The following is a 14,269-nucleotide window of genomic DNA, read 5'->3' as shown; positions in this document are numbered from 1 at the left end:
CTGGATGATTCCAAGGAAAAATGTGCACAGTGGAAAGGATGCAGCTTCAAGTAGAGTTATAAGGTAGTCAGCCCAAGAAAGAGAATGAAATCAAAAGTCAGAAGAAAGTAAGAAAACTAAAAGATAATTATATCATAGATACCAAAATAGGAGATAAACCTATTGATAAACCATGTAAAGAAAGCTCAGAGTAATCTAGAAGGAAATAGAAAACTATTGTCTCACACTGACCCATTTTACTTCTTCATTCTAATTTCCACCTAGTATTTTCTTCACACAATCATCACATTTTGACCATTAAAATTTTCTTTAGTCTCTATCATAGACATGAAATGTTCTCAAGATATTACATCTTCATTCAAGCAACCTCTATAATTTTACCATTTCTGTAAAGGTATTTTTGGACATTGCAAGGGAAAAAAGAACACTCTTAATCTCAGCTTCATTTAAATATTTAACTTATTTAACACTTTCACTGATTTTTCTAAGAAAATGATTTCTCAGAAATCATTGTGTGACTATTTCACATGAATATCTCACGTATTCACACAATACGCTTAGTTATCTGATTTTTTAAAGTTTTTATTTAAATTCCAGTTGGTTAACATACAGTGTAATATTAGTTTCAGGTGTACAATATAGTGACTCTACACTTCCACACAATATCCAGTGCTCATCATAGCAAATGCACTCCTTAAGCCACATCACCTTTTTAACCCATACTCCCTACCCACCTCCCTTCTCATAACCATCAGTTTATCCTCTATAGTTAAGAATCTTTTTCATGGTTTGCTTCTCTCTTTCTCTTTTTTCCCGCCTTTGCTCTTTTGTCTCTTAAATACCACATACGAGTGAAACTATATGTTACCTGTCTTTCTCTGACTTATTTCCCTTAGTGTAATACTTTCTAGCTCCATCCATATCATTGCAGATGACAAGATTTCATTCTTTTTTATTGCTGAGTAATATTCCATTATATATATATATATATTTTCCATAATAATATTCCGATATGTATATATATACATATATACATGTATATACATATTCTTTATCCATTCATCAATTGATGGGCATGTGAGCTATTTCCATAATTTGACTATTGTAGATAATGCTGCTATAAACATCAGGGTGCATGTATCTCTTGGAATTACTACTTTTGTATTCTTTGGGTAAATACCTAGTAGTACAATTGCTGGATTGTAGGGTAGGTCTATTTTAACTTTTTGAGGAAACTCCATACTGTTTTCCAGAATGGCTGCATCAGTTTGCATTCCCACCAACAGTGCAAGAGGGTTCCTCTTTCTCCACATCCTTGCCAACACCTGTTGTTTCTTATGTCATTGATTTTAGCTATTTTGACAAGTGAGAAATGATATCTCATTGTAGTTTTGATTTTATTTCCCTTATGATAAGTGATATTGAGCATCTTTTCATGTGTCTATTGCCATCTATATGTCTTCTTTGGAAAAATGTCTATTCATGTCCTCTGCCCATTGTTTAATTAGATTATTCACTTTGGGGGAGTTGCATTTTATAGATTCTTTGTATATATTGGATACTAACCTTTTTTTTAAAAGAGAGAGAAAGTGCACAAGTTGGGGAGAAGACAGAGGGGGAGTGAGAAATAATCATAAGCAGGCTCCACACTCAGCATGGAGCCTGACACGGGTTTCTATCCCAGGACCCTGGGATCATGACCTAAGCCAAAATCAACAGATGGACGCTCAACTGACTGAGACACCCAGGCTCCCCTGACTACAAACCCTTTATCAGATATATCATTTGCAAACATTCTCTTCCATTCTGTAGGTTGCCTTTTAGTTTTGTTGATTGTTTCCTTCACTGTGCAGAAGTTTTTTTTATTTTTATGTAGTCCCAATATTTTATATTTGCTTTTGTTGCCCTTGCCTCAGGAGACATATCTAGAAAGAAGGTACTAAAGCTGATGTCAAAGAAGTGACCACCTTCTCTTCCAGGATTTTTATGGTTTCAGGTCTCACATTTAGGTCTTTAATCCATTTTGAGTTTATTTTTGTGTATGCTATAAGAAAGTGATCCAGTTTCATTCTTCTGCATGTAGCTGTCCAGTTTTCCCAACACCATTTGTTGAAGAGACTGTTGTTTTCCCATTGGATATTCTTTCCTGCTTTGTCGAAGATTAATTGACCATATAGTGGTAGGTTCATTTCTGGGTTCTCTTTTCTCTTCCATTGATCTATGTGTCTGTTTTTGTGCCAGTACCATACTGTCTTGATGACTACAGCTTTGTAATACCGCTTGAACTCTGGAATTGTGATGTTTCCAGCTTTGATTTCTTTTTCAGGATTGCTTTGGCTATTCAAGGTCTTTTGTGGTACCATACAATTTTACGATTGTTTGTTCTAGCTCTGTGAAAAATGCTGGTGGCATTTTGATAGGGATTGCATTAAACGTATAGATTACTTTGGGTGGTGTAGACATTTTAACAATATTTGTTCTTCCAATATATGAGTATGGAATGTCTTTCCATTTTTTGTGTCATTTTCAATTTCTTTCATCAGTGTTTTACAGTTTTCAGAATAGAGGTCTTTCATCTCCTTAGTTTATTCCTAGCATCTTATTGTTTTTGGTGCAACTGTAAATGGTATTGATTCCTTAATTTTTCTTTCTGCTGCTTCATTATTGGTGTATAGAAATGCAACAGATTTCTGTACATTGGTTTTTGTATCCTGTAAATTTACTGAATTCATTTATCAGTTACAGAAGTTTTTTGGTGGAGCCTTTCAGGTTTTCTGTATATAGTATCATGTCATAGAAGGAACATACCTCAACATAATAAAAGCCATATATGAAAAATCTCACACCTAATATCACCCTAAATGGGGAAAAACTGAGAGCTTTTCCTCCATGGTCAGGAACAAGCCAGGGATGTCCACTCTTACCACTTTTATTTAACATGGTACTGGAAGTTCTAGCCACAGAACTAAGACAACAAAAATAAATAAAAGGCATCCAAATTGACAAGGAAGAAGTAAAACTCTCACTATTTGCAGATGACATGATACTGTATACAGAAAACCTGAAAGACCACCAAAAATCCATAAATTTATGTCCATCTACACATCAGTGTGATTTGCCTCAGAGTTTCTGGATATCTAGAACCAAACTTACTTAATTTTTTTTCCAAGCATTTATCATAAACATGCACTTAATGAATGCCTCACTGTGGTGGTAGTGTTAAAAACTTCATTAGCATAAGCAATTAGAAAATTACACTTTCTCAGGAAACAATAAATCTCCTTATAAATGAGAAAGAAATGGTTAATTATTTTAATTTTTAAAGAATTTTTAAATCTTTAATATAAGAATCATGAGGTAGAAACATTTTCATACATGCATGGAACACATTAAAAATAAATTTAGGGGCATCTGGGTAGCTCAGTCAGTTAAGCATCCAACTTTTGATCTTGGGTCAGGTCATGATCTTACAGTTCATGAGATTGAGCCCCACATCAGTCTCTGGGCTGACAGAGCAGAGCCTACTTAGGATTCTCTCTCTCCCTCTCTCTCTGCCCCTCCCCACCTCAAAATAAACTTAAAAAATTTAATTTAATTTAGTTTAAGCTAAATTAAATTAGTTATTTTAGTAGGAAAACATTGTATCTGTCATATGAAGCACTACATACTTAATAAAAATCCTTTTAACATTTTGTATATGAATTGTACATAAGTCTCAATGTTTTGTCTAATCTAAAACAAGAGTATTTGCGGGCAAATGTAAGGAAAGGATGTGTGTGTTTTTGTATAAAGTATTTATATATGTATATATATGCATATTCACAAATTATACATACACTTATATGCAGTATATACTACATATGAAATTCAGAGACATTCATAATATTGATTATTGAATTAAATCAAGTAATCTTCAGATTAATACAAGCTTTACTTAAAAATGATTTATCTAGGGGCGCCTGGGTGGCGCAGTCGGTTGGGCGTCCGACTTCAGCCAGGTCACGATCTCGCGGTCCGTGAGCTCGAGCCCCGCGTCGGGCTCTGGGCTGATGGCTCAGAGCCTGGAGCCTGTTTCCGATTCTGTGTCTCCCTCTCTCTCTGCCCCTCCCCCGTTCATGCTCTGTCTCTCTCTGTCCCAAAAATAAATAAACGTTGAAAAAAAAAAAAAAAAAGATTTATCTAAACAATATTTAAGTCCATAGCATCTGACCCACTGATTCACTGAAATCTTTATTTATTGTTTTACATGTTTATTTATTCTTAAAGAGAGGGAAAGGGAGAGAGTGAACACACAAGAGCAGGGGAGAGGCAGAGAGAGAGGGAGAGAAAATCCCAAGCAGGGTCCGCACTGTCAGCATGGAGCCCAACGTGGGACTCAATCTCATGAACCATGAGATCAAGACCTGAGCCAAAATCAAGAGTCAGGCACTTAACTGACTGAGCCAACCAGTTGCCCCTCCACTGAAATCTTTAAAGGAATTCTATTTCCAAGAATTTGTATTCTTTTAGTAACAGTTATACAAACTTTTAATTGTCATAAAACGCTGTTCCTTCCCAGGTCATAAAGCTAAGACTACATGTCTATGCAGTAGGTCTGTAGAAATGGTATGAGTGTATATAATAAGCAAGTAATCCTATAACTTTAGCATTGAAAGTATTAGGGTGGAGGCCCACTGGGAAGTGGGGACAGAGAAGAATGACGTTTCCCCAAGCTCTAGGCTCTATAGCAGAGTAAATTCAAGGCCTAAATGGAGAAAACTAGAAAATCAATTTTGCAATTAGTTGACCAGAGAGAGAAAGAGAACACCCAGAACAAGATTCAATTACACCAAATAGCATTTGAAACCTGGGATCACCCAACTTAACAATAAAATAAAAAGTTGTGAGTGTGGGAAAGTAAATCCAATCTTTTTCTAATTTCCTAGATGCATTTAACAAAAATTACCTAAGAAAATTGCTATGGAATTAGCCCTTCAAGCCTTATTAGGCCATGCAGATCAATTATGTCAGTTCTAAAACTATATCATAATTTTTCCAGCATGTACTTTCATTAAAATGAAACAAAAAGAGTAGCAAGTGAGCCTCTGGGTTGAAATTCTCCATTTATTTTGTACTCACTATGTAGAGAAATACTAATGCTTAGGAAATAGTCATGTCCCTTGGAGAGTTCAGACCTCATAAAATTCACATATAATTTCTGCTGACAGCAAATTAATATAGATTCAAATCTCATGAATATTGTATACTTTATAGGACTACTTTTTAAAAAGCATATCCATTTACTAAATGGCTTTTAAATAAGCTTGTGATCGTCATAATTAGCTTTGTCTAAAACATGTTGTATTCTCTTATAGTTTTCTATAAACCCATTTGGAGTCTGCTTTAAGCCTAGAGTAGGAAATAGAAAATTAAGCCTTAAATGCCACTCTTGATATAATGATATGTATTCTGCTGATTACAATAATACCACAAATTCAAAGGCCCAAATAAATGACCATGTTATTTTTGTGTCAGCAAACTATGAGTCTGATAAGATTCCAATTTCAAAATCAGTGACCACCCATCCAACATACAATGTTAACTCTTTAGCATACTCAATAAAAGTTAAATCTGAGGCCTTCTCTAGGGAAAAGACAAATCCATAATGACGTAATTAAAGATCATTCAGAGCAATAATGCAGAAAAAATAGATACACTCATAGCAGAGCTGTCTCATCTTCCCAAACTCAAATTCACCAACCAACTTAGCTGGTGTGCCTATAGATCTTTCTTCCCTCCTGCTATAACTTTACAAATGGTTTCTGCCCCTCTCAAAGACAAACCCTTCCCTAGTGTTCTGGACCCGATCTTCCTTTTAAGGACTTCTTTTCATCAATCATTTCCTTTTTCTCCTACACCATCAATACCCCTCTCTCTACTGGATCATTCCTATTAACATAAAACATGGGTTAATATTATCCATCTAAAATTAAAACACAACAAAACAAACTACTTGGACTCCAAGCCTTATTCCAGTGACAGTGCAAAAATCAATAAAACAGTTGTTTCTCCCTGTATTACACACTTTTTTCTTTTTTCTACCTACTCCAATGAGACATTTACCCATTCCCATCACTGAAACAGCCCTTGCCAATGTAACCATATTTACCTAGCCAAAAACAATGCCAAACTATTTATCATTTGTTGTGGGTTGAATCATGCCCCCTAGCTGTCCAAAAAAGATATGTTGAAGGTTTAACCCTTGGTACTTATGAATGTGACCTTATTTGGAAATAAGGTCTTTGTATGTATAATAAAATTAAGATTAGATCATATTCAATTGGGGAGGAGGATCCAATATGATCGGTGTTTTTATGAAAACAGAAGACAGAAACACAGGTGCAGGAGAATTGTGTGATAATGGAGGCATAGATTAGAGTGATAGGTCTACAAACCAAAGAACACCAGTGATTTCCAGAAACACCAGTAGTTAAGAAAAGGCATAGAAGAGATTCTCCCCTAGATCTTTGGAGAGAACTTGGTTCTGCCAACATCTTCATTTCAGACTTCTGTGAAATAAGACTTTCTGTGAGAAAATAAGTTTCTGTTGTGTTCAACCCCCCAGTTTGTAGTAACTTGTTACAACAGCCAGGGGAAACTTAGGCATCATCTTATTTGACCTCTTGGCAGCATCTGACATGGTGAGCATTCTTTCCTTTAAAATTGCTTCTTCTCCCATGTTTGTAGCATTGCTCCCACTTGACTTTTCTTCTACTTTTCTCCTACTTGCTACTTCTCAGTATTGTTTGCTGGCTCTTTCACACATTCCAGATCTCTAAATGTTGGGGTTTCATAAAGATCTATCATTGGACTTCACTTTTCTTTACCTATACTCTCCGCCTAGTAAATATCTGCAAGTCCATGACTTTCCATACCATTTAGATATAGGTATCTTTCAGATTTATATTCTAGCCAAGACTTCTCCTCTAAGTTCTAAATCCCTATATGTAAAAGACCAATCAACTTCTCCACTTGAGTACCTAAGAGGCATTACAAAATTAACACTGCCAGCACGGCACAATTTCATTATTGATTCTGGAAACCAGCATTCCTCAAGAGTTCTCCTGCCACAGTGAGTAGCAACATCGTCTACCTACTGTTCAAGCCAAAAACCTAGTAGTCATCTTGCTTTCCTTTCTTTAATATTCTACATCAAACACATCAATGAGTCCTTTCTGTTCTGCCACCAAAACACAGACAGGATTCAGTAATTTCCCTCTATCTCTAATAGTACCACCTTGTAAGAGTTTCACCTCTTGCTGGTTGATTACAAAAGCTCCCTATCTTACCTCCTTGCCTCTGTGCTAGGCCTCCTTTGCACATTTTCCACCCCACACAGCAGCAGTGAGATCAATCTTTCTAAAGTGTAAACCAGATTAGGGTTACTTCTTTAAGTTGCCTATCAACTTTCTAGTTCAAAAATAGAAGAATATAAAAATTAAAATTAAAGAACAAAATCAAAATTCCTTAAAACCTTTATGTTCTGGCTGTGACTTCCACTCTGACCTCATCTGTCTCTACAATCCCTTTCAATAAATATATTCCAGCCATTCTGGTCTTCTTACCGTCTTTGAATATGTCACAATTGCTATTATCTCAGGAACTTTTAATATGCTGTACCTTTTTCTTGGGCTATCTCTCCCTCTCAAATCATTATCTGTTTGGGGTGTCTCTCCCTTCAAATTCTGTGGCTATCTTCTTCACTTCATTCAAGTCCAACAGATGTCACCTCCTCAAAGTGATTTTCCTATATACTGTAGCTAAAGCAACCAACTACTCTCTACTCAATATCTTTTTATTCAATTTTATTGTTTTATGTTTTCCATAGTACCTATCCAGAGCTGAAATTAATTGTGCCACTTTTATTTTGCTTACTTATTTTCTATCTCCTTCTCTCAACTATAAACCCTTTAAGGTCATGGATTCTGCAGTAACTCAGTGTCCCAGGGACTAGAACAGTTCCAGGCATGAGCAGGTGCACAAGAAAATGTATTGAGTGACTGGCAAATGGATGGGAGGTGGGTAAGAAAATACATAAGTGTATCGTTTAGGAGGCTATGATAGCAATTTACTTAAAATAGAATGGTAGTTTGAATCAAAGTAAATGATAGTTGAGAGGGTGAAAAGTGAAGTGACTTGATTTATATTTAGGAGAAATTAGTGGTTCGTTCAACATGAGTGAGAGAGAGAGTAGGGAATCCATAGTGACTGACATGCTTCTATCTGGGTAAATGAGCGGATAAGTCTGCACTCATTATTAAAGGAAATTGCAATAGGAGAGAAAGACTTAAAAAGATATTTTTGAGAGGAAGTATGCCACTTTGGTTAAAAATGTGGGTTTTGGGTCTCTAAAGCTATTTGTGTTTGTTGGTCTAATGTCTAACCATGGCCATTTTTTCCAACCTTATGGAATCAAATTTCCATCCTTACTATAGATGGAATTTTTCTTGTCAAAAAAAAAATATATATATATATATATATATTAATATATTAATATATATATATATATATTAATCTGTATGGCTGTTTTTTAATCCCTGTCTTGTTTGATCACTAATGATCATTTGTTCCTTCTTGTAAGTCCTTATGATGGATTCCTGTGCTATCACATTCTTTTGCCTTTATTCCCATCTTTTTAGCTGCTCTTTCTATTTAGAGTCAGGTAAATTTCAAACTTTTCTGTTGTAATTTACAAGGCCTATCAGAGTTTACTCTTTATCCATATTTCCAACTTCACCTCTTAAACTTCACTTGTCCAACTCCTCCAAGAATCTCTCTAATTTCAAGTCCAGGTTAATTCTATTCAATTGGCTGACCAAAATATGATCTTTTCTCTCTCTAAAGTATAGTGAGGATTTTGTCCGCATGTAAAATTTTCAAGGGCCCTGACAGTGAGAAAAATTCCAACTACTTTTTGAGAAAACTTTAGTAAAATAGACCTCCTTATACACATATTTTTCTGTTGCTATAAATTTTTCATCACACTACTTCTGAAGATTTTTCTGTAAGTCACATTTGCCTTTTTTCATCCTTGACTTGGAACATTTTAAGACTGATATTACTACAGAAGACTGATATTACTAGTATTATATTAACAAAAGGTGAAAGTAAATATGTATTCCAAAAATATTAACACTTTTACATATATTATCTAGCATACATTTTAATATAGTAATAATATATTATCCATGGTGATTAAAAATTATGCTTCATCATGTGGTTTGTATCACATCTCCAAATGTAGGACTACAAGGCAGACTACAGGACTATCTTCTGAAGGCAGTATGAAATCAGGTAGGCATAGGGCAAAACTTGGGGGACAGTAGATGATGTGACTTGGTAGAGCATACCAGGAGGCTGAGCTAGAGCAGGTATTTTCAGCATAAGACCAGCACAAAGAGTCGTGCATTTTCTCTACAATAGATGTATAGGATTCTATTTTTTATTCACCATTTGGGTACTTCCACAGTTGTAAGTGGGAATAAATTTTTTTTCTATATAAATTGTATAATATATAAAACAAAGAGCCTTATTATATCCCTCATGAATTACTTCTCAGGGAAGATATTAAAATGTATATTATTGACACCAACTGTGCCTTTAATGTATACATTTTTAGGATGTAGGTACTCACGCTCACTTTTCCATTGTGATTGTCTTCTTCTCTCACTGCCAGAGCCTTCAGGAAATTATCTTGCAGGTCTTTACCAGCACTTGTTAATGTCCTGCAAAATGCAGGTCTTCAGTTATAATATATTAGAAAACAAATATATTAAAGGCACTCAGGGACCAACAACCGCACTTCTTTATTCCAAGTGACAATTCCTTATAACACAAAAACTACACACAGAATCATTATAAATCATACACAATTATTATAATTTACTACATTCCTCGATATAATTTTATACAGTTATAGAATCTTTACAAATAATTGGAATCAAGTGCGTAAATAATATATACGTCTATATCAATACTCAAGCCAGAAACAGTTAATTTCATTTACATGCCCATTTTATTCTTTTTATCATACCATGCAAATTCAATGTATTTATACCTCTCATTACCCACAATAATTTTAGATTGCCTACAATTTACATATAATTTATTTACTTAATATAAGAAAATTAGAACACTAGAAACCTAATCCAATTCCCTTACTGGGATAAAGCATTAATCTTAGCTCTATGAGGATATAAACAAAGCAAAAAAAAAAAGGAAACTAAGTTGAGTTATCTTTGTCAGATAAAAAGAAACAGGGGTGCCTCTGGCTCAGTTAGTGGAACATACGTCTCTTGATCTCAGGACTGTGAATTCAATCCCCACATTGGGTGTAAAGATGACTTAAAAAAAATAAAATCTTTAAAAAAAAGAATTCAAGAGAAGTAATAAAATGAGTAAGGTGGGATGTAATATACAACACGGTGTAACTATATTAACTATAATTAATAATACTGTATTGTATATTTGGAAGTTGATAAGAGTAGATCTTAGAAGTTTTCACCACACAAAAAAAGAATTTATAACTATGTGTGGCAATGGATGTTAACTAGACTTACTGGGGTGATCATTTATATACACATATATACACATATTGAATCATTATGTTGTACATCTGAAACTAATATTATATGTCAATTTTGTCTTGATAAAATAAATTTTAAGAATTCAGGAAAGAGGGGCGCCTGGGTGGCGCAGTCGGTTAAGCGTCCGACTTCAGCCAGGTCACGATCTCGCGGTCCGTGAGTTCGAGCCCCGCGTCAGGCTCTGGGCTGATGGCTCGGAGCCTGGAGCCTGTTTCCGATTCTGTGTCTCCCTCTCTCTCTGCCCCTCCCCCGTTCATGCTCTGTCTCTCTCTGTCCCAAAAATAAATAAACGTTGAAAAAAAAATTAAAAAAAAAAAGAATTCAGGAAAGAAATGGCTATTCCTGGAACAATTTTTTTTTTTAAATATTGATGATATCAGGGCACCTGGGTGGCTCAGTCGGTTAAGCATCTGACCCTTGATTTCGCCTCAGGTCAAGATCTCATAGTCATGAGATCAAGCCCTGTGTCAGGCTCCACGCTGAGTGGAGCCTGCTTAAGATTCTCTCTCTCCCTCTCTCCCTTCCCTCTTCACTTGTGCCTCAAGCTTGACCAATGCCATTTCACCTCATGAGACTGTATGCCATAAACAGAGAGACACAAGAATAAAAATCAGTTGGGGTTATAGTGTCTGTTTTTAATTCCTACTACATAGCTACATTCCTACTACATTCAGCCTTTTCTTCCTATCCATGATAATAGGTATCGGTACTCCTCCAATAAATTCATTTTTTTGTTTAGTTCATTAGAATTAGTTTCTATTGGGGCGCCTGAGTGACTCAGTCGGTTAAGCGTCTGCCTCTTACTTTCGTCTCAGGTCATAATCTCATGGTTGTGAATTCAAGCCCTGCATCAGGCTCTGTGCTGACAGCATGGAGCCTGCTTCACATTCTCTCTCTCCTTCTCTCTCTGCCCCTCCCCTGCTCACTCTGTCTCTCTTTCAAAAATAAATACATAAAGTTAAAAAAAATAAGAATCATTGATATATATCATTGATCAATTATATAAATGATATAAGGTTGTGAGCAACCAAAACCAACTATCTTAATTAGACAGCCATTGTATTCCAATTAAGATAAGCTATTCAATTAAGATACTCTAGAGTCTTAAAGGTTTCCACATAGTAAGTCTCCCCACACCTCCCACCCCAAACACACCTCATTTTGTTGTAAATCCTCGGATTATTACAGATAAATTATAGTCAAATTTGATTACCAACCTCAATCCCACAACAACCAAGGTAACATATCATTATCCATTTTGCATGCTTCCTTTAAATTTATCTTCTATAGTTTATGTATACACTTGTATAATCATAAAAACATACATAATATCATTTGGTGAGTTGTTCAATCTATTATATATTTTGCACTTATTGTTTTATTCCTATTGTTGTTATTGTTCCTGGGAACAGATGCTTATGAGAGTGCCGAGGAAGATCAAAATTATTCCCAGGTATATCAGACATGAAAAGCTGGGAGAACAGTATTTAGGTACTATCTGTTAATGAGAAAAGAACTCCTGATATTCTGCCAGGCCTGGCTCTCTTGTTAATGACTGAGGTTTTTAACAGACATCTAGGCCAGACAGGAAAAAGAAATAGTAAGAAGTAGAATTCTTGCTGCCCCTGGGCACTCACTATAACAACACTGACCTCCCTTTTCCATAAAAATTAAGCCCTAGATTTTAGCTGGGCATGAAGCTTCCTGGAATAAAGACTGCATTTCCTAGCTCCTCTTGAAGCTAGGTAGGTCTGTATGACTAACTTTTGCACAATGGATTCCAAATGAAAATTATATAAAACTTCTTAGAGGAGGGAAGGTACACTTTCTCCTGTAGCTGGAGAGCAATATAATGACTGTTGCTTGCTCCAACTGCTATCTTGACTTAAATTGGAGGCCACCATTATGGAGAAACAAGAGAAAGAAGCAGCGACCCTGACACCCAGGAGCATCAGTCAGCCTAGATGGGTAATATCTCCACTGCTGAAATATGAGACTGAATTTACATTTTGTTTCAGATACTGTTTGGGGGGGGGGGTTCTATTATTTTTCACTAAACCTAATCCAAAATAATATATTCACCACATGAAATTTGCTCACCCTTCTGAAGAAAGATGCTGTGGAATTGGCCTGGTGATCAAATTGGACTTTAACCTTATTTGCAACAGTCTAAAGATTTCCCAGGGGACTGTATTATTATGTAATTAAATTATTTTTTAAAGAGTCAGAAAGTTAAGTCTTTTAAATGGAAGCATGAGGTAATGACAATTAAGCTGATATGTAAGATGGGACATCAGTCTTTAATTCCCACTCACCAACTGATTAGTCCAAGTCACCACATTTTTCTGAACCTAGGTTTCATAATGGACTAAATAATCGCTAAGCCTCTAAGTACCTGTAAAACTTGTGATTTAAAATGATCATACTTGGGGCACCTGGGTGGCTCAGTTGGTTGAGTGTTCCACTTTGGCTTAGGTCAGGATCTCACAGGGAATCAGGAGTTTAAACCCTGCATCAGGCTCTCTGCTGTCAGCACAGAGCCCGCTTCAGATCCTCTGTCTCCCTCTCTCTGCCCCTTCCCTGATTGCACTCTTTCTCTTTCTCTCTCCAAAATAAACATTTAAAATAAATAAATAAATAAGATGATCATACTCTATCATCAGTTAGCATATATCCTTAATTTGCAATTAGTCTAAAAGTGACCATTATACTGACATTATATTAAGATCATGCTGCTCTTTTTTTTTATTTTTAAGTCTTACATAGACTCGTATCATTTCCTATAACCTCTATGAGAAATATAAAAGTATTTTTGTTACATAAACTGGGAACAGAAAGGATAAGATCTAAAGCTCCTAAGCTATATGCACCAGAGTAAAAACGTTATATAAATAATCGATTATTATACCATGCTACATCTGAGAACCGGAAACTTCTCAGCAAGGGGAATTATTGAGCAAGAAAGTTAATGCAGTGTGTGGTAAGGAATCCTTACATCTTTAACCTGCATTACTCTTACTTAACTAGATTTATTTAACAGTCAGTGACCTGAGACAACTTGCTTAAGTAAATATTACAAAAGGAGTCACTTCCTCAAGAAGTGAAGTAGGTCTGTTACAAAATATTAGGGTTATAAGTTTTATAAAGGCAAATACTTCATCTTTGTCATTTACACTCCACTATACTTTGAAAATGGATTAAAAGATCTATAGATGATTTAATTTACCAGCCTTTTTTAATCATTAGCTAATGAATTTTATATAATCACACAAGAGTGAATCTAAATATATTCTTAATCCTCAACAATTAGGCTACTGTTTTTATGATTTAGTTATATTGTTTGTGTTATCACACATATTCGTATTACTAGATTAACACTCAGAGTAAATTTTAAAAAGAGGAAAAAAATAGAAAACTGTTAAAATATAGTATTTCCATAAGTTATTTTCTTGAGTTCGCTTATTTTAAAGATTATAAATTCTTTCAGTAAATATTCATGAGCTATTAATCATCTTAAAATTTTAAATGTAAAATTAAAAGTTTTCTAATAAGCAAAGTTTGAAGGATCACTGGAATGTGTTGTAATGAGCAGTTTCTGAATAAGCACTGAATAAAATTTGAGATTAAATCGGTCTTAATAGAAA

General features: G+C 35.1%; 1 protein-coding gene across 2 annotated transcripts in view; it reads right to left on the bottom strand.

Annotated features, from left to right (window-relative positions):
• The window catches only part of CFAP299 (cilia and flagella associated protein 299), a 586,842-nt gene that overhangs the window by 348,184 nt on the left and 224,389 nt on the right, over positions 1-14,269 (bottom strand). For both annotated transcript variants that reach the window (XM_047090627.1, XM_047090628.1), the window contains exon 3: positions 9,674-9,764. In XM_047090627.1, coding sequence (XP_046946583.1) covers positions 9,674-9,764 — 91 coding nt within the window. The remainder of the gene's footprint in view (positions 1-9,673; positions 9,765-14,269) is intronic.

Source organism: Lynx rufus, unplaced genomic scaffold (assembly GCF_022079265.1).
Source record: "Lynx rufus isolate CCGP_SWC_20201006 ecotype Redwood Valley unplaced genomic scaffold, mLynRuf1.p SCAF_3, whole genome shotgun sequence".
Lineage (NCBI taxonomy): Eukaryota > Metazoa > Chordata > Mammalia > Carnivora > Felidae > Lynx > Lynx rufus.
The sequence above is the reverse complement of the archived record's forward strand: the minus strand, read 5'-3'. Positions and strand labels throughout refer to the sequence as shown.